Source organism: Pomacea canaliculata, linkage group LG4 (assembly GCF_003073045.1).
Source record: "Pomacea canaliculata isolate SZHN2017 linkage group LG4, ASM307304v1, whole genome shotgun sequence".
Taxonomy (NCBI): Eukaryota; Metazoa; Mollusca; class Gastropoda; order Architaenioglossa; family Ampullariidae; genus Pomacea; species Pomacea canaliculata.
Window position 1 is genome coordinate 3,143,930 of NC_037593.1, and position 23,385 is coordinate 3,167,314.

The 23,385-nt window shown below is 39.4% G+C and overlaps 2 protein-coding genes across 6 annotated transcripts; both read left to right on the forward strand.

The window, feature by feature from the left end:
* The first annotated feature begins 62 nt into the window (after positions 1 to 62).
* Positions 63 to 3,081, forward strand: LOC112563334. Of its 2 annotated transcripts, none has more exons than XM_025237231.1 (4): positions 63 to 253; positions 494 to 620; positions 1,046 to 1,170; positions 1,953 to 3,081. In XM_025237231.1, the coding sequence occupies exons 1-4, from the start codon at positions 92 to 94 to the stop codon at positions 2,913 to 2,915; spliced, it is 1,377 nt and encodes a 458-aa protein (XP_025093016.1). In that variant the 5' UTR covers positions 63 to 91; the 3' UTR covers positions 2,916 to 3,081. The 2 variants fall into 2 exon arrangements, with proteins under 2 accessions (XP_025093016.1, XP_025093017.1); XM_025237232.1 differs by having other exon boundaries at positions 76 to 193.
* A 1,808-nt stretch (positions 3,082 to 4,889) lies between these two features.
* Positions 4,890 to 22,494, forward strand: LOC112563337. Of its 4 annotated transcripts, none has more exons than XM_025237238.1 (23): positions 4,890 to 5,437; positions 7,687 to 7,822; positions 7,988 to 8,064; positions 10,244 to 10,359; positions 10,553 to 10,786; positions 11,295 to 11,413; positions 11,546 to 11,646; positions 11,974 to 12,062; positions 12,996 to 13,111; positions 13,516 to 13,640; positions 15,001 to 15,093; positions 15,440 to 15,612; positions 15,912 to 16,007; positions 16,597 to 16,725; positions 17,324 to 17,470; positions 17,768 to 17,852; positions 18,722 to 18,834; positions 19,037 to 19,190; positions 19,726 to 19,875; positions 20,448 to 20,624; positions 20,870 to 21,076; positions 21,888 to 22,001; positions 22,267 to 22,494. In XM_025237238.1, exons 1-23 carry the CDS (start codon positions 5,386 to 5,388, stop codon positions 22,386 to 22,388), a joined length of 2,925 nt encoding a protein of 974 aa, XP_025093023.1. In that variant the 5' UTR covers positions 4,890 to 5,385; the 3' UTR covers positions 22,389 to 22,494. The 4 variants fall into 4 exon arrangements, with proteins under 4 accessions (XP_025093023.1, XP_025093024.1, XP_025093022.1 ...); XM_025237239.1 differs by lacking the exon at positions 4,890 to 5,437 and adding an exon at positions 6,481 to 6,499; XM_025237237.1 differs by lacking the exon at positions 4,890 to 5,437 and having other exon boundaries at positions 7,581 to 7,822.
* The last annotated feature ends 891 nt before the right edge of the window (positions 22,495 to 23,385 follow it).

The following is a 23,385-nucleotide window of genomic DNA, read 5'->3' on the forward strand; positions in this document are numbered from 1 at the left end:
TTTATAAATTATAAATTTTATATATTCAGAGAACGTTTGAGAAACCTAAAGATAATTTTGAATAATAGAAACGCGACAAAGCATAAACAATATGGCTGCGAAAAGGAAAGCAGACGATGTTAACTTGAAAGGGTCTTCGCGCAACTGTACCGAACCTTTCCGTTTGCCATCGATTGTGATAGATGGTCGACATGTACGATTTATTATGATGGGAGAAAACAGCTTGTTTTATATATCAGAGAATCTTTTACAGGCATGTGCGGTTTGCTTTACAAAGTGTATGAGAATCACAACAAATTATGACGGATGCACACACAACTGTTATCATGATTCCAAATTAACACTATTAATTACAAGCAAATACAAAAGTATCTTTGCATCATATTTCAAGTTTTCGTATTCTTCAGTGTACTTTAAGCTGCAGATTGCTACATTCATTATTTTGTAACATGATTCGTTTGTGGTACGGTGACACGTTTTTATTTCTTACCAGAATTGTCAGCAGCCATTGTTCTTGGGTACGGATGTCCTTGCAGGTATAAAACAGGATACCAAAAACCACACCCGCATCCATGCCCGATTTGCCACACAGGGTCTTGCAACAAAACTTGTATTCACAGGTACAATCGATTATATAATGAAGTGCTATATATGATAGCACCCGATAATATAGTGACATGGAAAATATATCAGTTAATGGTAGTTTTTGACATTTCAGTACCACTCAACATTCCTGACACTGTACGGCAGCTTTTTTTAAAACAATGTTCTTGCATTAAAATCCATTTTTCTTTCTAAAGTCTTCACATTTTTTAGCAAAGTGGAGTATCATTTTGTTCAGTTATACATTTTTAGTGTTAAGTTTTAGCATAACTGAATTTGCAAGAAAAAACAATATCATTTACATCTGGGCTTATGTATTATGGCTTATTTATTTTCATCATTGTTACTTTCTGAATTAGGAGACAATCTAAGACAATACTTCTTTTCAACATTGCAGCATTGGGCTTTTGTTACCTTTTATTGAATTTATATTTTTTTTAAGATGTACGGATTGAGGGAATCAACAACAGTGGGACAGTATGGTTCTACAGCATTCAGGGCATGTTTCAGGCAGTGTTTGAGTATCATGCAGTCAGCGTGCAGCGTCACTGCTTACAACACCTTACAGTGAGATTTGTATTTCAGAAACTTGTATTTGTGACTCACAAATAACACTATGGGATGGGCTCTGTGAAGTTTTTTCTTTTTTTTTTTGATGAAGTTAATTCACAATTTTCAAATGTTGAATGGTTTTCAGGGAAATTTAAATGTCATTATGTCAGTCCTGTTACTCAAATTGGTACCACAACCACAAAACTGCTCAAATTTTGAACGTTTTTGTGCTGTTATAAGGAAACAAGGTTTGAAAGTGTGTTTTGCACTTCGGCATTTCATATACCCTTTGGCATCAGGCTAGGGGAGGTCAGCGATGCTACTGAGTTAATTTCAGCATTTTTATGCTTTATACTTCTGCTTATGAAGGATAATTTCGTAAATCTGCCATTGCATATGGTGATTTTATGATGTTCCCAATATGCAATTGAAATCACTTTTGTGATTTTACTCACACTTTAAAAATGGGGTTAAGATAGAGAGGTCATTGAAGAGTAACAGCTGCAAAAAAGGCCTAGCATCTGTTATGAAATTATCAGAACATTTTTATAATGTATTGTTTTGTCATGTGTTTTATATACTCAGAGCTATAATTGTGAGAAAAATTTTGCTAAACTTTGTTTCCTTTCCTTAAATATTTACACATCCTAATTGTAATAATTTGATTTTCATTTGAAAGCTGCAAACAAGTGCTTTGTAATTGTGGAATACCATATGTACATGAATGTGTAGTTGTTGATGGATTGATAGATTATTTTATTGCCATTATGAAAACAATGACTATTTGTTTTCCACAGGATGTATGGCTGAAAACTAGTTCAGGTGACCTCTTGGCAGAAATGTACAATATTTCTCCAACAAACTTGATACTGTCTATGGGCCTTGACTGCCCCCTGGGCTCAAGAACTCCATTGTGTGGACTATCTCAAATGAAGTCTGAAAACAAACATTACAGTGAGATGCCAGAAAGAGAAGAAGTGTTAGGAAAAAGTGGAAAACGGATGTGTGATTTAATTTCACTATGGATAGAAGATGCCAGCAGACTAAGGGAGGGCATTTCAACCAATGAAGAGAAGATGGATTATCAAAAGGAAATACCCAAAACATCAGGCCTTCGGAAGTCTAAAGTGGATAAAACCAAGGAAGACACAAATGAAGGAAGATTTAGTGAAGGATCTGTTACCGATGAAATAAAAAAGATCAGTTTTACTACTCTTGTGTTAGATTTTCTCCATAATGCTCTGAAAATTCTTCAAATTCCTAAAGACATGTCCTTTATGTCACAGCTCATGCAGCTGTTGACTTCTGCCTTGGACAACAGTTTGGCATCAGATCATGCATCAGGGGACAGTTTTGGACTTGGTCCAGTTCACACAGCTGTGCTCACAAGCATCAGCAAGTGGCTTGGTGACGAATTTCACCATCTGGAAGCAGCCATATCGAGCAAGGTGACCTCTTTTAAACAACGAAACATTAATTCCATTGACAATCTTCCCCCAGCAGAGCAAGTTGTAAATGAAATTTTCCCGTCATGTATGATTCAGTTGGTTAGCACTTGGATTGGGCTTACAGAACTTCAGTCAGCTGACTCTTTACAGATGGACCATAATTATGGCCACAAAAGAAGCATGGGAGAGCGACCTACAGGTCTAAACAGGAACCTGTACCCAGTAATCCAGCACATTCTTGAGTTAACCAACAATTCTTTAGTCAGTGGTGTTGCCCATGTAGTGTATTGTCAACTGCGTCATGCATCGTGACACTGACTATTATCACTTCTATCTTTTCCTAATCTCCTCCAGAAAAAATATATCAGAATAACAATTACAAACGATTAAAATCAACAAACATGGACTCCAGAGGGCCGAAGAAAACGAGGCTGCCCAAAGGAAACTTGGAGAAGAACAATGGAAAGGGAGATGAAAGGAAAGGGCTGGATATGGGGTCACCTGGAGCGGGTTTCAGCTGATCGACATCGGTGGCAAACTCTGGTTGAGGCCTTATGTGCAACCTGATGCACGAAGAGGAATAGATAGAAAATCAACAAACAGATCTGGGTTTTTTTTTAAATCTATATGAAAGAAGTACATACATAGTTTTATAAATTGTTATTATTGCAGAAGACTTTTGTAAGTTTTGTATATTTGCAGATAATTTTTTTAAATGAACTGTTTGAGCACGTCAGATAATGCCCTTTTATGCTTTTGTTTTTATTATAATTTATATACAACTTTACCTCAGAAAGAGTCAAATATGGTTTTAGTATCCTGGAGATTCTTCTGAATGTACCCTCTTTTTTTTCTTTTTGACCCAACTGAACATTTCATAGCTAATTTTGATGGTTTTCATCACAAGCAGACACGATTTAGAGCATGATGCTGAAAGCTGGTTACAGTCATTTCAATTATTATAAAATAGCACATGCACACACACACACACACTCTCACCATGACAATGATAGCAAGACCTGACGGAGATTCATTGTAGGTCCACATGTGGACCATAAACTTACAAAAACATTTCAAAAGAAAGTGAAAAAAATAATATTGCCTTGGTGCAGTTTGCACAGTAACATATAAACTGTATAGTATAGTGGGTAATCATTTTAACACTTTTTGTACATATTTTCAGACCCTACTTCCACAAGAAAAGAGAGAGCATGTGCACACAAATTATGCAAATCTGTGTATGTGTGTGTTCATGTGTGCAATGGTAGCAGACAAAACTTTGTGATCTCTAAGGGATCTCTACCAACTGTGATGTTTGCACCTGTCTGATCTCCGAATTCCCAGCCGTGCTTTTATTTGTTGGCTTGCTTGAATTTATTTTCTTTTCATGTATAAATAAAGGCCACTGTGTCCTGAGAATGGAACAGATTGTGGCTGATTTTCTCTATGTCACAACTTGCTTTTGGCTCTGACTCAGTCATACCTGAAATTAATGGCCTCAAAGATAAGCCAAGATTGTGTCTTGATGAGAGGTGCCCATAGCAGCTGTCTACATGTAATGTCTGAAACATGAAAGTTAAATGTCTGAAAAAGTTCTTTTTTAAATAATTTCTGTGTTGAGCTTAGTAGAAAAAAAATTTCCTGAATTTTGAGTAAAGAATCCTGAATCTTCCCACAAAATGACCATCCAAAGACTCAATGTGAACACCCTATGCTGACAGAGCTACAGTAAATGAGAGAATGGGGTTTCCTAGAGGAGCATAGGGGCGCAAGAATATCTCGCCAGACCCGGTTATGGGCAGCCCCCACTCAGTTGGGCCCATGTGGTTCCGATGTCCTTTGCCTCACTTTTACTGTTCTTTTCTAAGTCTGCTTTGGTCCCTCAGCTCTCCTCTTCCCCCGAGGATTCCAGTCAAGAGAGAATGGGGACCATTTGTTAAAAAGGCATACTTTTCAACATTTCTGATGCCATGGTCTAGCTTGACATCTCTTAATTCTTATAAATATGGTGGATTATGTAGGCTTATTGCGGCCCTATGCTCCACTGGGGGCGAATAGGAGCAAGAAGAAGATGGTATAGGCTTATATAGGGAAACCATCTGGAAGCTGATGTAGCCTTATAGGCTCGAGAGATGGAAAGGGTCACACAAGGGCGAGGTGAAAAGCTGCTTGATTTCCCCATCCGCGTGATCACACCCAACGACAGAGGAGTCAAGTATGGGAAGCCTAGCACGAAGACAGCAAAATAATCGCCGACACGCGACATAGGGGATAAAACTACCCAGCCGGTTGTGGTTCTCCATATTGTTCCCCAAGTTGAGGGGATAAAAGTTACCCAACCAGTTGTGGTTCTCCGTGTGTGTCTTGTCCTTTGAGCTGCAGCGAGCAGAAGAACAAAGAAAGTCGCCGCCTTTTTCGCCTCGACCACCCTCTTCGTTATACTCTGAATCACGACCGCACAAAACCGAAACCGACGTGTGCGTAAACATGAAATAACTGGCATTGATCGACGGACCCCCGCGAAAAAGCAGGCCAAAGGGGTAGAAGAGAGGTTCGGGCTGGTGCACAGTCCCACCAGGTCCTTCAGCAAGCTGTACCCACTGTCGCATTCTGACTGTGTAGTCTTACTCTTATCCTTATCCAAAGAGAACGCGTTTAACAGAACGAGAAATTGTCTCCAGGTGCGCTTCGTCCCTTACCACCTGCACCCATCTGTCTTCAGCCCAGTGGTGGAAAGCATCACAGAGTTCACCGAACAAGGCAGGCAGTTGAGACAGCGAGTATGAGAGTTGACAGCAACGCCAGGCTTCTTCATGTCGCCGACATGAGACGAGGTAAACAATCAACAAGCCAGACAAAGCTCACTAGTGTAGCCGGACTAACCACATCCATCGCTAAGTCCTTTCTTCGTTGGTGTTCTAGGGAAGAGGACGGAAGTTCCCAAGGAGAATTTTCCGCTCAAAATTCTAGCTTTCGTTCGTCTGGTGCGTTGTCTATAGTCTATACCTCGCGTTGTGTATATTTTATTTCCTTCTTTCAATACACACCCGCACTCAGCCGATCTTTCCCAGACAAAAGTGTTCTTTTCTTCGGTGCGTCAACTCCACGGATCTTCACTTGTGTTCTTTCGTTCGGCCTGACACGCTCACACAGGTAAAAAAGTTTAAAGACACAATATAGTTATTTACATATACAACTAGTAGTTGTACAGTGCGTACAGTACGCATTAAAAGTTCGTCAATGGGGTCCCCTTAAAATTTGGGCGAAGAACAGGGACCCCAAAGAATTTAGCCTTAGCAGAAGCCCTGCCAACTACTATATCTATTCTAACCTGCCTACCTTTAGTCTAGTAAAACCTAGCACCCAACTCCCTTGGGTGGGGAAAGAGGGGGTTGAGTGACGCGAGCCGTTTTCCACCGAAACCACAGCACCTTAAGCGGCAAGGTGCCTTTCTGTAAACAGGTGCAAACACTTCAAATTCTGCCTGCTGTTTATACTGGACAGTTTGGGTGCCACTGTTGTCCTCCGTGTCGCGCTGCGCCACTCTCGTGACCAGTGATAGGGTGGAAGGGGATGCGGGGTGGATATAACAAGCACTGTCAGCGATACACCCTGCCCTAAGGTGACCAGACGTTTCGGGGGCGAAAGCGGGACACGTGCCGATGATGGTGTCGTCACCGTCAAAGAACGCCGAAAAAAGTGATTTTTAAAGACAACCGGGACATTTGATGGACTTGCTAGAAAGCCAGAAAGCGGGACATTGGGCGTCCCGCCCGATGAGCAGGCGGGACACGAGGTCAAAAGCGGGACTGTCCCGCCTAAAGCGGGACGTCTGGTCACCTTACCCTGCCCTAAACAAGCTCCCGCTACACCAACAAGGCAGGGTGGGATGATGGGTAAATTATTCAATTTGTATGCTTGTTTGTTAGTCAATTCTGACCAATGTGGAGGGGTCAGGTGGAGCTGAGGTATCAAGTGTGATCTCCATATAGTTTTGTCATCAGGTACAGAACGAAGAAACGCTTCGAGGGCTTCATCTCATGGGGTACATATACTGAGAGCTCACATAGAGCCAAGGTCTTTATAGCCTCTTGTCACTCATCTATAAAGTTTACGAGCTTTAACCAGTTTAACAAGTCGTCTGCCCAGGGTCCGTGCCTGCTGTCAACGGCCCTAGGTTCCCATCCACATCTGGCAAAGACATTAATTGTGTCGTCAGTATAGCAACACAAAATACATCGATAGACATTCGGGTCAACCGAGCAGAAATCGCCAGGAGACTGCTAATATTGATACAATCACAAAGCAGAGGAAAACTGCATGCAAATTTTTAGGACTGACTTTGTCAGTGAGATCTTCAAGGTCTTCAGAAGAAACTGTTGTGCAGAAAAGACCGGCAGTTGACGGAAAATGGAAAATCGCAGATGAAAACACAAGTCAAACAATGCTGTACAGCAGCGACGCAACAAAAAAGCTAGGGCATACAATGTACCAAAAACACAACAAACTAATAAATATGCCATGTATATTTAGAACTGATACGATATCTACACCTGGCAACCTGCTGCCTTTTCCTAATACATTGCTTACACAGGTATGATTCGGGATAGTCGTAACCTCATACACTTTTGGTCAAACAGTGGTGTGTATAGAAGTATAGTTATTCCTCAGCTACCTTACTACTGTATCTGTAATATATATATGTGCATTACAGTAGCTGAAATATTTCATGAAATAAGTTAAATGTTTCACAATAAATAGTGAAGATCACTCTATGTTGTCCTCTTATAAATGCACACACACAGAGATCACAAATAAATTCTTTCGGAACAGTTGAAGACCCACACATACACTGACCCCTTCTTAAGGTTTCTGTGGTATTAGAATGCTTATCTCTTATAGATGTGTTTTAATTGTACCAAGGTCTCCTAAATGTCCAGATAGCTTTTTTCAGACTTCAATATAAAAAGGTTGGTATCTGATTAACTTTGGCTATCTCTTGATTGAAGATGCTTGATGATTACTGTGCATGGAAGAAGGTTAATTTTACAGCGCATTAAAGGGCCAAACATGTATTTTTCAGTATTTCAGCGTGTGTCTTCTCTGAGTTTCTGCCAGCAGCTCAGTGTAATATGGTTTGTGCTATGGTCACAATGGGGCACTGAGGGAGCTGTTGTCCATCTGTATGTCAGTCCTTCAGGCTCAGACAGTAATACTGGGTATGTAAGTGGCTTGATATGCATCAATTTAAAACAAATGATTTCATTCCAAATGAATTTTGATTTCACCTTATTGCTCCTGTTGTATTCTCTTAGCTTCAATAACTCTATATAGGTGTCTCTCAACTTATGATATGTCTAGACATATTTTTGTCTGTCATACAGTTTGCAATCCTCCACACCAGTAAAAAGTCTTCAACATGCCGTGGACCTCTTGCAGTCTAAGGATATTCAAGGAAACAGTGAGTACAAGAATTTTTTTTTTAAGTATGATAATTCTACCTCTATATAATTAGCCCCAGTGACAGTCTGTCTGTTTATAGACAAGGGCATGACAGAACTAATGTTTTGCTCATGCATGCATTATGTTTACCTAGAGATAGCAAGAAAGATCTGGTGGGTGGTATATGCAGTTTCCCCATACAATACCCCTTATTGAATAGGCACATAACTCTCCTTGTCTACTCAAAATCTCGTCAAAACTTTTGTTGTAAATGCTTCTTCCGCATTGCATAAGTTATGCTTTGTCTGTTTACTACATAATAAACACTCATACCTCACCATGGCTTATTTTGATTGGTATTTTATCTAACTGTCATAATCTGTAAATCACCCAGTATATGTTACATTATGGTTTTAAAAAGGCTTTCTGAAACATTTTTTTTTCTTTTGAAATTACAATACCTACAATAGATTTTGAAATATAATTGTTTGATGTGTATTTATTATTCATAAATAAAACAAATTAATAAAATCAGATTTTTTTTCAAAAGAATAGTTGTAGATTTGACTTCAGTACAGTAATACCTCAAAGGCAAACATTACATCTCTCTCTCTCCCCCCTCATCCCTTTGACTGTGACCAGTCATATGAGCATAAGATGCAGCAGTGGCAAATGTGCACCATTGAGGCCTCATCCTGTTCCCTTTTCATTAGGCTCCTCCATCTGGTGGCCTATCAATTCATTGATATTAATCAGCTACCATTTCTTTCAAATTGAGCATGAATAAGACAAAGATAAAAGCCAGGCCAGTTCTTAGCCCCCGCGGGGCCCGAGGCAAAGGGCATGTGCGGGGCCCTCACGCCACGATCACACGGTTTTAGTTGGGATCCAAAGTCACATATCAATCAAAAGCGCGGGGCCCCTTGAAGCGCGGGGCCCTAGGCAGATGCCTCGACCGCCTGCCCCTAAGCATGGCCCTGATTAAAGCATATCTGCATGTAGGGTAACCTTAATGACAAATACCTCGTTTTAACAAACCTTAGACAAAAGCTGCAGCATCACACTCCAATCCACAAATCCAATCAACAACTCCAATCCTCGATAAGCTACGAGACCCACACAGGTTAAACTCTTTCAGGCACAAGTTGGAGGCAAATTCACTTCCCTGAACATGATTAACTAGGCTGTGGAGACCCTTTCTGGTCACCTGAAAGATGTGACTGAGAAGGTTTCAGGGCATTCTAAGGTGAAGAAACAGCCCTGGGTCATGAAAGAAGCGCTTGACTTTTGTGATCAAAGGTGGGCCTTGAAGAGAAAGAAGAAGAATAGCTCTGTATCAAATATTGAAAATTCCTTTGTTAGATCAGGAGGTCATACTCGTGCCAAAAAAGGGGAGCCAAAGGCAATAAACCGGACAATAAGCCTGATTAGTCACCGAAGTAAAGTTGTGCTGAAGGTGATACAGAACTACCTCACATGGATAGCAGAGGAGCAGGCCAGTCTCAAATCCGCATATCTTGGTTGAAAGAAACCTTTAACATGGTAAAGCTCTGTACCATATCTTTATTGACTTTAAGAAGGTCTTTGATAGGGTTTGGCATGAGGAGATGTAGCATGTGATGTGGGAATTCAACATTGAAGAGGGCATGGTCTGAACCACTGTGTGCCAGCTCTGGGAGTCTGGTGTTGCTCATTGGCAAGGTGAGAGAGTGGTTCTTTCCTATGACAGTATCAACATCGATCTGATGACAGACAGCAGTACTGCGTTACAGGTTCTCACAGTCAACGCTTCCAGAGTCTGTTCCAGATCTCTTTTTTTGAACACAAATTAACAAATGACTTTACTTACAAAGTGGCCACCAGCCAGGTGGAACCACAGGAACTTCTACTCGTCAACATCAAGCAGTGGAAAATGGTTTGGTTTGGTCATATTGCTTGACACAACACGCAACCGAAGACAATCCTCAAAGAATGCATGAAAGAGGATGTCAACAGGTCAACACTACATAAACACCTTTAAAAATAATGATGTACAAAACATAAACACTACAAGAATGTCTTTAAAAAAGAAATTAGAACCCACTTTAATGAAAATACATAATTTGTGAAAGCAACACCGTTTGTTGACTATATTTAGATTACTTTTGCAAATTTGCTTTTAGTGTACAGATGTGCTGTTTTCTTCTTTTGTCCTCAAGCAATTTTTGTGGAGCTTATGCAAGGTTATTATGACCTGACTTCAACCTTGACCTTTGCTCATGCCATAAATGGTACAGCAGTTTTTCGCGCTTTTCAAGGCCAGGAGGTACATTTGGTGAGTAGAAGTCTGCAGTTTGTATGGTGTCTGATAAGAATAATGTCATCTAGATACATGCACACACACATACATGCATACACAAAGAAAATGTATATGCATGCCTTCACCCTCCACACACACACATGGAAAGAACTTGCAATGAAGGAAAAATCACACCTTTAATGAGCAATGCCTATATCATGTTTAACAGACAGGTGGAAGACATATTCCTAGTGATCATTTCAAGCATGTGACTGACACAAAAATACAGCAGCGGCTGCCTGAAGTGGCCCGTACCAAGGTCCTGGAATTGGACCTGACGGCTGTTGGAATCGCCAATCTTGGATCACTGACCCCCTATGGGTTTGGCCATTCAGCATGGACTGCACCACTAGAACTCTTCATTAATGGCAAACCATTACGACTTGCCCAGTGGCCCAATGAAGTATATTTAACTCACTTGTGACTTAGTTTAAGAAATAAATGTCTAGGTATGTAACTCAGAGGACTTTTTTATTATGATTTTTAAATGCAACTTTTCAATACCTACAAGATAGCTCTTGAGCAGAAAGTTTTGAAAATTTGGATGTGAGCTGCTGGTCAGAAGCAGATGTTCAGGATGTAATATAATCAGTTGGAATCAGTAGGATTATGTTATACATGTATGTGTATGATGGGAGAGGGTGTGAATGCAGGCATATATGTGGTTGTGCCTGTCTGTATGCACATGACTACATGAGAAACAATGGCAGAGAGATTTTGTGCATAAACAAATAAGAAGAGGAACTGTTTTACAGAAATTCTGACAAAAAACTGTTGTGTTTTCAGAATCACTAATTTTTTGTCGCTCTTTCAAATCCTTTTTTATTTTCACAAGACATTGAATAGTTGTAAGCAGTCATTTTTCCTCTTGCTTTTGATCACCTATACTAATGACTTTGATGTTGACCTAGAAATTCATCAACATCTTATCCGTGCCTGATGGAGAGAAAGGTCGTCGTTTCACATATAATGCAGGTGGTAGAGATGTGGCCTGGACACAGGAGACTGAGCCATGGGTCTATGGTTGGTGGTAAGTCTTTCAAGCTTATTTTCCTTCCATTTCCAAGCCTGCCTTCATTTACATTTTTGTTTTGTTGTTTCATTTTTTTAAGCATCTCAGATATCAGAAGATTAATGAAAGCATTTCTGATCACTAAATCAGGTACTGGAGCTGGGCAGATGAATCTTTGCCTGTAGCTCATGTGGATGCCCACAACCACACCATCACCCTTGCACAGGACAGCCAATTTGGAGTGCGTGTTGGTGAGTGATCACAGCCTGTCAGCTGATACTAGTTGCTGATGATGCTGGCCGAAATAAATGGTGCATCTTAGGTTATCAGTGAGTCTTATGTCTTGTCAGACACAATTAGTTGTGATGTCCATAAAGTCCAAGACTAAGATCTTGAAAGGTGATGGGAAATAAAGTTTACAATAGTTTATACTTACAGTGCAGGTATAAACTGAAGTTACAATCAGACTGTGTGGGTACAGTGAGAGAGACAACTGTATTGTTTAGGACACACGTACCCACCCTTCCTCTTGCTTCTGCCACAAACCAGAAAACTTTTGACTTTTTTCTGTGTTGTAGGTCACTACGACCCTATCGCTCCAACTGGATATAGTCAGCAGGGAGGCTACTTCCAGGTCATCAACATGCTGTCAGAACTTGATGAACCAGTGAGATGATTTGGTCTTATACTAGATGACATGCCCATAATAATATTACTGTTTATTATATAACCGAGTGGTAATATAGTGACGACAACACAAGTCCAGCACTGAAACAAAAGCAGGAACCGTTAGCAGGTGTGCGACCTTTTATTACACAGGCTAGTACAATGGCCACGGCTGTTCCACATCGCCAGAGGCGCTAAAAGTCCGGCTGTCCCCTACTGTCGCCTGTCTGTGCTCTCTCTCTCTGATCCGCCGACGTCTCTTCTCCCGTTTCGTCTCAGCTCTGCCCTTATCTGCTTCTGGGAAGGGGTAAACTTTGCGATGCTCCGATACGGTCGGGGCCTTTAGGAGTTTTAACTCTATCCAATCACTGCTGAGCATCCTCTTTCGCCAGATCCCGCCAAAAACAAACAGTCATCCGCTGGTTCCGCCAAAACTAACAATAACAACTACCTGCTCATGACAATTACCTTTTAAGCTGCTTTTATAATTTTATTTTTTTTTACCAGATGACACAATCTGTACATAACTCTCCTTTTGTCCCCATGGATGGTTTTGGCAACTTGTAGAAGAAAAATTAAATCTTTAAATGCCTTGTGGTGAGCTCTAAAAGAGGGAAATGTTTTTACTCAATAATGGAACTCAGCTTAGTAGAATTGTCCTTGATAAACATGGCTCCCTGTGACCTGTATCAAAAGAATGATATTTCTATGGTGTTATTTCCTGCAGTTTGGTGAAAGACACACAATTTGTTTCCTTTTTTTTTTCTAAGTTTCATTATTGAAACTCACTGAAGGAATTGTATAATTATTATTAGAATATGAAATACTTAACAAAGTAAATAAATTTCTGAAATGATTTTGAGTGATAAGATATGATCTATAGTTAAGAAAATCCTCACTTGAATTGTTTACTGTGACTTGACGTGATTTGTAGGGGGAGTACTATATAGACAGAACCAACAAAAAACTGTACCTGTGGCCCAACACACCTCTACAAACACTGACATCATCAGATATTGTGTATGTCTCAATTCTATCCAGGTGCATAAGGTATGTTGTGTTGAATGTCCTGCATTTCGTATGTTTTATACCTTTTGTAATAAGGTGTTGTATCTCCTGAACACTATTTTCTAGAACAAATACTGCCATGTTGTTTAATCACATATACTAGATTCTATGTCGTATAAATTTGTATTAGACTATTGTATTTATTTTTCTACACTAAGAAATAGATTGACTGCTAAGGCAGCTTTACTGAACGCAGATTTTTATTGTATCTGTGTAAATTTAGCTACCATGCAGTACGTCATATACAATTGTTGATTGTAATATATTAAGTTTTATAATGAATTTTGTGACTTTTCTAGCAATATGCTGGAATGGTAAGTCAGAAAAAGTGTTGTGTGCATCTTGCATTTCATTATTTGAACATTATTTTATTTTTTATTTTGAAGAATAGAAAGTGTTGCTCAGAAGCTGAACTTTGAAGACTTTACTGTGGAGAATTGCCGTCAGCATGGAGTGAGCATTGCAAATGGTCATGACATAACCTTCAAGAATATGGAGATCAAAAACACAGGTATTACATATGTGTAAAATTGCATTATTCAGAAAAAAATATGCATGGAAAAAATAAAGAATACTGAACTGCAGGTTCTGATGAAAGAGAGTGATATACACCGACCATCCTTAATGTAATTATGTTGTAAAATGCTGGATGGTGTTTATGTTATCTTTGATAAGTAAAGAATGTAACAGTAAACTGCTAATGGCAGTCCAAAAACATTTTCAAAATGCACCTGTGTTTTTCAAGCTAACAACTTATTGTGGCCTGGTGTTATAGCCTCGTCAGTACTGCTTAACTATTATTATTATTGTCTCCTTTTAAGGGAATGAACAGACACTACAGCTAAGAAATACCAGTTAAACAGAACTAGCTCAAGTATAAGTATGCAGAACAAAGTGTACCTCAAATAATCCATGATTCTGCTCACACACATAAATATCCAGTTCTGAACCACTCAGTCAGTTTTAGTTGGTTAACACTATACATATATTCAGCACAAAGTGTTTTTCAATCTATTCAAGATGTGATGGCTGGGCATTACAAACATCTGTTATCGAGATAAAAACAGCAAATTTCTCCCAAACTGGGTATCGCCCTTGCTAAATACATAAACTAGAATTTGGAAAATTTTTATGAGTCCTCCTCCAACAAAGATGCCTAAACCATAAAACATTAGAGATACTTCCCAACCTCAGGACCCTTGTAAATATCTCTTCTAACTACTACTTTTCTGCATATTCACCTTCCAGTCTCTTTTGCTGGAATATTATGTTTATTACTACTTATTCTTTTAGTACTTAATTAATTACTTAGCTTATTCTTCCCCTGTAAAGGACTTGTCTTGCAAATCAGTAGCATAGATGAATCACAATGACTGTGAATTTGAGTGTGAAATTTTAAATTGGTTTTCACTGTTTGCTGTCCTTATACTCAAAGATGACAGCCTAACTGCAGAAGCCTCGAGCAGCAAGAACACGTTCTGACTGTTATCCTGACTATTGCTAACAATCATACAGATCACAAAATTTGTTTCCTGGCACCACAATCTCCTCATGTATCATTACAATGTAACCTTTCACATGCTCTAATGACAGACAAGTTGAGGACATATTAAAGTAAAAGGTGTGAATGTGACTATTGAGGTTTTTTAGTTCTACCTTGAGATCTTTGGAGTCTTTGTTGGGGTTCATATGGTATTAACAGTGAAAAAGATTTTGTCATTGAGTCTCTGTGTTGTCTTCAGAGACCTTTGGTTGGTTTCCTTTAGGTTCATACTGTATTGACTGTAGTTAAGTACAGTGTAGTTCATACGCTATTAACTGTATTTGAGCAAAGTGTAATAAAGGTAAGCCTTAAGATCTTTATTTTGTAGGTTCATATGCCATTAACTGTGAAGGAGATTGTCGTCGAGTCTCTGTGCTGGCTTCAGAGATCCATGATACCTGTGGTGGAGTCCTCATAAAAGGTGAGTATGCAGACTGAAAACAAATTCATTAAAATATATTAACAGTTCAAATAATTTGCTTAATGAGAGAGCTTTTAAATACAGAATTGCTCCCCCCATAATCCTCTTAGAATCTTGATACCTACATTACATTCATTGCTCCAGATTTGTTCATAGATTTTCTTTATTTTTTACTTCTCAAAATTTACTTTATCTATTGTATGGAATGCTAGCAGTGCAAGTGGTGTTCAGCATACTCTTTTGTTTTCCCACACCCTTAGTTGCATTATAACACCTGTAATTTTTCCATCTTGTTCTAAATTGATACAAGTACACAACTCAGGACTCTATTTACTAATTGCTCCAGGTGGAGATCCTAAAACACTGACCTCCTCAGAGGTCTTGTTGCAAGACAACCATGTGTGGGACTTCAGTCGGAAAGGGGCTGTACCCTGTAAAGCTTTTGAGATAGGTGGCGTTCATGTAACAGTGAGCCATAACTACATTCACCATGCACAGTACACAGGGATCTGGTGGACTGTGAGTTCTTTATAAATGTTCATTACGTCTGGTTGTGTTTATATGCTCGCATACTTGATGATCTTTATTAATAGACATCATCTTGGTATTCAGCTAAATGTGCTAAAAACAAGATAATTTGCACTTGCAAGAACATTCAACATGTTATATTTAAGTACTGTAACTGTTGAAATCCTATTCACTTACACTTACTCACACTGAGTCACATATGTGATTCTCTAGTTTAAAAATGAAAACAAATGTAGAGCATTATACAACCAGTGTATCATGCGATTTATCAAAATAAAATTTGTTTTCAGGGTAATGATCATGTTATTGAGTACAACCATGTTCATCATATGTGCTGGAATTCCAGTGACTGTGGAGCCATCCACAGTGGTCGTGATTGGACTTGGGTACCTTAATATTCTAATTAAATTTAATGACCTGTCTGATCTAAAGCTGATCTGCATTACTGCATTGTAATTGTAAGCAGAAGTGCTTTTATGAAACAAGCTTGATATGAGATTTTATGATTTATTTCTGGTCAAAGGGCATTACAGGTGAAAGGTGAACCAATAACGGTAATGTTGGCTGTAAAGACTACCTGCAAGAGTTAATACAATTAATACTCGATTCTAAACTGACTGCTATGTACTATTATAACCATCAACAGTAGCCACGAACCAATAAACAACCTGAGTATGAACAGTTTTGACTGAAGTGTATTTATCATTGATTGGAAATACTAGCATCATTAACACCTTTTTTTGACTGGCATTAAGTTAACTTAGGTGACTAGTGTGAAAACTAATAGTCTAGAGATATTGACAGCATTTCGTAAAACCTCTCTCTCTCTCTGTCTCAGAATTGTTTTCTGCAGGAATTTCTTTAATGTGCAAACACACACACTGCTTGTTGTAATGTTGCTAAATCTTGATGTTGTCTCATGTCCAGTTATGTTTGTCTGTGTTTGATGTACAGTTATGTTTTTATGTTCTGCAGCGTGGAAACATTATTCGTAAAAACCACATTCACCACACCCTTCGTTACTTCCCTGGAGCTGATGTCCGAGGCATCATGTTGGACGATGAATACTCCAGTGTTCTGATAGAAGGCAACGTCTTTTATGATGTAAAAGTATTGTATTATTTCGAATGAGATGGTGAAGACTCAGCATTTAGGATGTCCTGTATTGGCCTTTGTTGTTCTTACTTAAAAAATTTTATCCTGATTAGCATCCTATACAGTCTGTGTTTTCTGTAAACAGTTTTAATGATGAGTTATGCATAATGCTCAAAATATTTAGTTAATATAGTGTATACTATTCACATTATGTATATTACAGGGTTGGTGTACTGACTGATGACGATGACATGCTGATGGACACGACGTTAGACTGATGGACTGTGTTATGATTGCATTGTATTTGTATTGTTTTGATGATGATCATTATTTTTCATTTTGAATAGTATCTACATATTTTAATGATAGTAATTTAATAGCTATGATTACAAAGTATTTTGGTAATGAGAACTATTTTGGTGATGATAATTATGATGATAATAAGACAGACTATATAGTGTGACTGCTGTTCTGTTTGCATTATGAAGTGCGCCTGCATTCATGTGGGTTCTAGCACATGTATGCTTAAATGTGAACATGCTCTTTTAGTTAACAACAGTTAAATATGTGCTGAAATGCTTATGTGTTATTTGTGATACTATTACAGAATGAAGTGCACGCAAACATTGGAGGCGGCCGTGATAACATCATACGACAAAATGTTATGTACAATGCCACTAAAAACTCTATTCAGGTGGATGGAAGGGGACTTGGATCAGGTGGTCATGGAGTCTACTTGACCCAGAAACTGCAGGTGAAACTAGCACCATGTGCTTATATCTCTGAAATGATTGTTCACATTTGTTAAAAAAAGGATTATTTATCCTTTGCTATTAGCTTTCCTTGGATCACAGAAACACATGCAGATCCTTGAATAGCTTGTTTCAGGAATTTTACTGCACATCTGTATATACATATATGTGAGCACAAATTGTGTGTGTGTGTGTTTCCATATTATGCACAATGGCATGAACAGTACACCTGTAATGCAACACACAAGGGATAAAATTATAAAAATTTTGCCGATACTTTTTTTATTTATATTTGACAGGAAAGCCTCTTCAACACAACACTGTGGAAGACTAGATACCCAGAACTTGCTGCTATTCTCCAGAAACATCCTACTGCTCCTGAAGGTTTCTTATTATTAATAGTAATCATCATCATGAATCATCATCACTGAATTTGTATAGCACCTTAAATTATCCCCATACTTCAAGCAGGCTCATCGCACTTTACTCAAAAAAGTCACACACAGTACACAGATGCACTCAACAAACATAGAATGTCATATGAGATGAAAGATATGTAGGAAAACTGCTTCCAGCATACACAATTCATTTGAAAAAACTAATTCAGGCTGCAAATGTTTTTTTTGTTTGTTTGTTTTTTTTTAGCTATTTATAGGCTTTGGCTTCGGAATACCTATTTGAAAAAAAATGAGTTCACAAGTCAATCGAGGAAAAGCAATGGAAACACTGGAATGTAATAATTTCAAGACCTTTGAATGTTTCTTCTTTCATGGTTGCACAACCAAACGCTTTAGTTTTAGTGACGAAAAAGGATTGAAAACTTGAATAATCTTCAGCAGAAAATAATAACAGAATGTAACTGTATACCGCATGTGTGCAAGGACACCAAAACCAACTTAATAATAGCCAAAAATGTCAAATGCAGTAGTTTCTCGACGAATTTTCTATTATCATACATTAACATAGCGCTGTAACATACCTTAAACATGGCATGAGCTTTGTACACACAGTCTAGCATTTAGAAGTGGTCATTACATTTTTCAGTGTCTTTATCTCATACAACAACAACAACGATTACGACGATGACGACGATGACAAAAACCAAACAAACAGAGGAATATTTCGGGGTGGTAGATGCAAAGGAATATAAGTATTTCGTAATTCCTATCTATTCGTTATGAAGAAAACAATAATAAACCAATAACTCTGATTCAACTGGCTGAATCTAATCCATTGGATACACAAACCAACAGGTAACCAAATCTACGACAACATTTTCTACAACCGACTTGGCATTGAAAGGATACAGTACTCTGGAAGTAACCTTGAGAGAAAAGATTACTTTGATGTTCACAATAACTTCAGGGTATGGATTGGTTGGGTTTTTTTCCTATTTTGCGGCTTACATATAGGCATGTGGCAAACAGGTTTATGATATTAACAATTGTTCATGTCTTTTGTTTCCAGCTGAGATTCTGGCAATGATGAAAAATACTCAGTTGAGATAAGGAATATTGCTTACATGGAACTTCATCACTGAGAAAGATAACCAGTCTTGTCCTGTGTAGGCATACAGCCCTGGCAACTTCTGGTCTCCCAAAGATGCTGACTTCCGACTGCGTTGTAATGCTGTTCAGTGGGCTGATGAAGAACAGTTTCCCAGTCCAGTGTCAGTGGAGGATGTGGGTCCTCAGGTTCCCACTGGTCCTAACTATCTCAGGGGTATGAGTGTCTCTTGTGTTAGGCACACACTGGTTAATTATAAATACGTAATTACAATTGATCAGTCTGTTACCGTGCAGCTTTATCCAGGTAGCACACCTCCAAGTTATTTTAGTCTCATTCATTAGCTGATTTACTTCCTAGCCCACAACAGAAACGTTAAATTTCATCTATTTATTCCATTAAATTACCTGGTGAGATGCCATAAATAAGTGTTCAATTAAGTGAAGAACATTACTGATAACATTTAAATAATATGGTATATATCTATGTAAAGATAGTTTTGACCTGTCTGGTGTTGGTGTCTGTGTCTACAGTCTGACCTATGTATGCCACTGTCCGCGCAACCAACCCGTTTATGTCGGTTTTCTCTGCCTCCTTTCCACCCGTAACACAGAAAAGCAATTAAGTAGTATTTGTATTGAGATCAGACCAGAAATAATCTTGTTGCCAATTGTTCCTTGTTTCAAAATAAAATCTGTTTATTTGTTTGTAAAAGACTAGCTATACTTTAGTATATTGTTTGATGTTTTAGCTCACAGACATCCAGCCAGTGCCAGAACCACCGCAGTTCCTGTTGCCTGTGACTCTAGCACTGTAGCCCCAGCAACCACTGCCCCCCGTGGGTCCTACATGCCTGATGGTTCCAGTCCAAACACCTTGTATCCTAATATTCCTAAAGAAGGTAAAATGTCGGACGACAACCTACACTTGAGCCAATCTAGAAATAAAATGGCACACAGAAATTGGATTCACTTGGCAATACTCAAAATTTAATGAAACCCTGACTTTTGCCTAGAATCAACTGGTAATTTCATAGGATTTACAAAGATCGCAAAATATAACCTTATTGGATACAAGATGGAATGTTTTAGCTGAAATGAGCTATGCATTTCAAAACAACGTACAGCGACCTCTAAGCTAGAAACTAAAGATGCTATACCCAGGGCTGTAGAGGTGGAAGGGATTAACAATACTGAATCACAACATTGACATTATTAATTGTTTATTGATGTTCTTAGGTTGCTTCCAATGCATATGGGCTAGCTGCCTTGACGCGATATAGCCTTAGTTGTTGGCTCGGTGTAAAACACTAATTCCACTCCACTTTCCTAATGCACATACCATTGGTGACTCAATAAAAGCTAATTTCCTGGCAGCATGGGTATTAAAGACGATAAACGTTTACCAAAGTATACCAAACAAAAATGAGAAAAAATTTAAACATTGTGGGTGTCCTATTTAATTTTGATGCAGGCTGCTGGTTTGTTGTGGACCACTGTCCCAAAGCCCCTGCTGCAGAAGGAACACACAAGGACGACATTGGGACTCAAGCAGGCACAGAGGAGGGTTGTCTGGCACGGGCCGCCCAACAGTGGCGCTACTGTGGATCCAGTCCAACTGGCCAGGTGGTTGCTGTCTACGGACCTACAGGTATGCAAAAGATTATGTTTGTACCTCTTAGAAATCGAAGATACATCAGTAAAGTTAATGCACAGAAATATTTCTGTCTCCCACACTCATACACATATACATACATAAGTTTGCGTGTCATTGAGTTTATGTAGAGAAGAGTACCGTGTGCACAGCTGGTACTGAAGCGAGTAAAACAGACTTTCATCCTTCAGAATGTCAATTTGGTGTGTGGTGTAAGATTGACACAATGTTTCTGATGAAAGGTGCGATGACAGTGGCTGGAGATGGCTGTTTTTTCGCCGAATATGGATGTCAGACACAAAACCCAGGCTTCCACCGGGACACGTGGGCTGAACAGCACGAGAACGCTTCCCACGACGAGGCGGCCTGCTTGGCACGTGCAGCCCCACAGTGGGCCTACTGCGGCTCGCACGCTGATCGCCCTATCACCAGCATCTACAGGCCTACAGGTGGGAACCATGCTTACCATCTCCTGGCATGCGCACTGAAAACATCAAATGAAGCTATGAACATCAGCTCATCAATCACTGACCGTGTATTGTACACCTGACCACTAAATGATGGTCCGTTATAACAATTGTATGATAATGGGTGTTTCATGTCAACCCATTTTCTTAGGTATGGATTTCTTCAGAAGATTTCTTGGAATTACGATGTTTATGCCATCTTATCCCTGTCACCAGAACAACCATACATGGTCACCAGATTTTTAGTTACTGTGCTGCAAACTAGTGGAACTCTCTTTCCTTCTGTATCCAATATCCACTCACTATCGAATCCTTTAAACGTTCAAAAGAAAAAAATCTTACATCTGTGACACCAGTCAACATAGTTGTCAATAGTTCGGATTATAGTCAGTTGATCAGTCCGTCTACTTATCATCTTATGACACTCTTCATCCTTACTGTTTGTTCCGTGATTTCTCTTTGTCTTTAATGTTTGTCTCCTACTACTTGTCTACTTAGTTACGTCCTTCTTATTTTGTCCACATCATCATCATCATCATCATCATCATTATTTCAGCTAACGTGGGATATTTTCTTGTGAATACCTTGGTTACATATACATGTATCTGGTTCTTGTGATCTATTCCGTTGTTGTAAATTTTGTATCGTGTCTTCTGTATACTGTATACTGCCATGCCCTATATATTAGTCTAGATTGTCTTCCATCAGATTTAGCAGCATGAATTTTGTTCTTTGAAAATCTTGATGCTATGTATCAACATGTCTGTTGTATGTGGAACTTGTGAACGTGCAGGTCACTTCAGAACAGGAGGCGCAGGCTGTTGGATCAAGATCCTATCTTGTCCAGCTGACCACACTCTTCAGGGATACTTTTATGATGCCTGGGGGGCCACTAACCTTGCAACAGGTAAGTGAAACAACATGCTGCATCCGCCTAGAACAGGTACTCCACATGCTTAGCGTAGAGAGGCTGTCAGGTGGGTTTGTCATGGGATTTTGGACCTCATCTTCCGTATGAACTGTGAAGTTGCACAATTTCAACGGCAGCCATGCCGCCCTGAGTGATGCCACGCTCCGTCGTGAGTGTGATTACGCGCTGCATACATCACATGTTTATTATTTACCACCTTGACTAAAGTCCTGCAATGTCTGTAAACAATTTTATATTTCAGATCACGATCGTAATGAATGTCTTGAGCGGGCCGACCGATTTTGGAAGCAGTGTGGTTCCCATGACAACGCACCAGTCACAGCGTTTTACCGGCCGTCTGGTGCCAGCCGCACTGTGCCGTGATGGACACGTCACTCAAGCGAGACGCCAACAGTTGGAAACGTCACTTTGTTGTTTAAAAATAATCACCTTATTCTGTTCCGTAAATTAAAAATTGGGTTGTCCTGTTGGCTGCTTGTTTTTTTTTTTCACGCCGAATTAGCAGGTGAGGGCGTATCATGATGAATTAGTTGAACCTTGTAAACAGGTATGTCCTAATGACAAAGCTTCTCACATCAGAGAGTTCACTTAACGAGGGAGGCAGTTAAGATAGCGAGTGTGAGAGTGGGCAGCAGCAACGCAAGGCTTCTTCGTGTTGCCAAAATGAGACGAGGTAGTGTAAACAATCAACAAGCCAGACAAATCTCACTAGTGTAGCCGGACTAACCACATCCATCGCTAAGGCCACCAACGCGGCCCCTAGTCCGTTCCTCTTTGGAGTTCTAGGGAACAGGACGGAAGTTCACAAGGAGAATTTTCCGCTAAAAATTCTAGCTTTCGTTCGTCTGTTGCGTTGTCTAATCTATACTCGCGTTGTGTATTTTTTATTTTTTTCATCCACTACACACCTGCACTCAGCTGATCTTTCCCAGATCTTCACGTGTGTTCTCTCTGCTACTGTCTCAGAAGTACACGGACAAGTTCACCTCATTCACACGACTAGGAAATAGTACGATATGCTAGCTTTCGTTCCGACTGACACGCTCACACAGGTAAATAAGTTCAAAAACATAGAGTTATTTACATATATATCTACAATATCTTTTGTCACCTACCTATACTAAAACCTAGCACCCAACTCCCTGGGGTGGGGAAATATGGGGTTGAGTGATGTGATGCGCTTTTCATTGGGATTAAAACACCTTGGGGCAAAATGGTGCTTCTTACTCATAAACAAAGTTTTACTGCTTTTCTAAGCAGGACACACCGTTTATACTGGACAGTTTGGGTGCCACGTCACCCGCTGTTGTCCTCCTTCTCGCGCTGCGCCGCTCACGTGACCAGTGATCGATGGGGTGGA

Bases quoted from the DNA above. Each gene is read 5' to 3' on its own strand.
- LOC112563334 (XM_025237231.1), top strand. From the start codon at position 92: ATGGCTGCGAAAAGGAAAGCAGACGATGTTAACTTGAAAGGGTCTTCG. The intron at 254-493 runs GCATGTGCGGTT...ATTTCTTACCAG, and splicing joins TATCAGAGAATCTTTTACAG to AATTGTCAGCAGCCATTGTT. The intron at 1,171-1,952 runs GTGAGATTTGTA...TGTTTTCCACAG, and splicing joins ACTGCTTACAACACCTTACA to GATGTATGGCTGAAAACTAG.
- LOC112563337 (XM_025237237.1), top strand. From the start codon at position 7,620: ATGATTACTGTGCATGGAAGAAGGTTAATTTTACAGCGCATTAAAGGG. The intron at 13,112-13,515 runs GTATGTTGTGTT...TTTATTTTGAAG, and splicing joins ATTCTATCCAGGTGCATAAG to AATAGAAAGTGTTGCTCAGA. The intron at 15,094-15,439 runs GTGAGTATGCAG...TAATTGCTCCAG, and splicing joins TGGTGGAGTCCTCATAAAAG to GTGGAGATCCTAAAACACTG.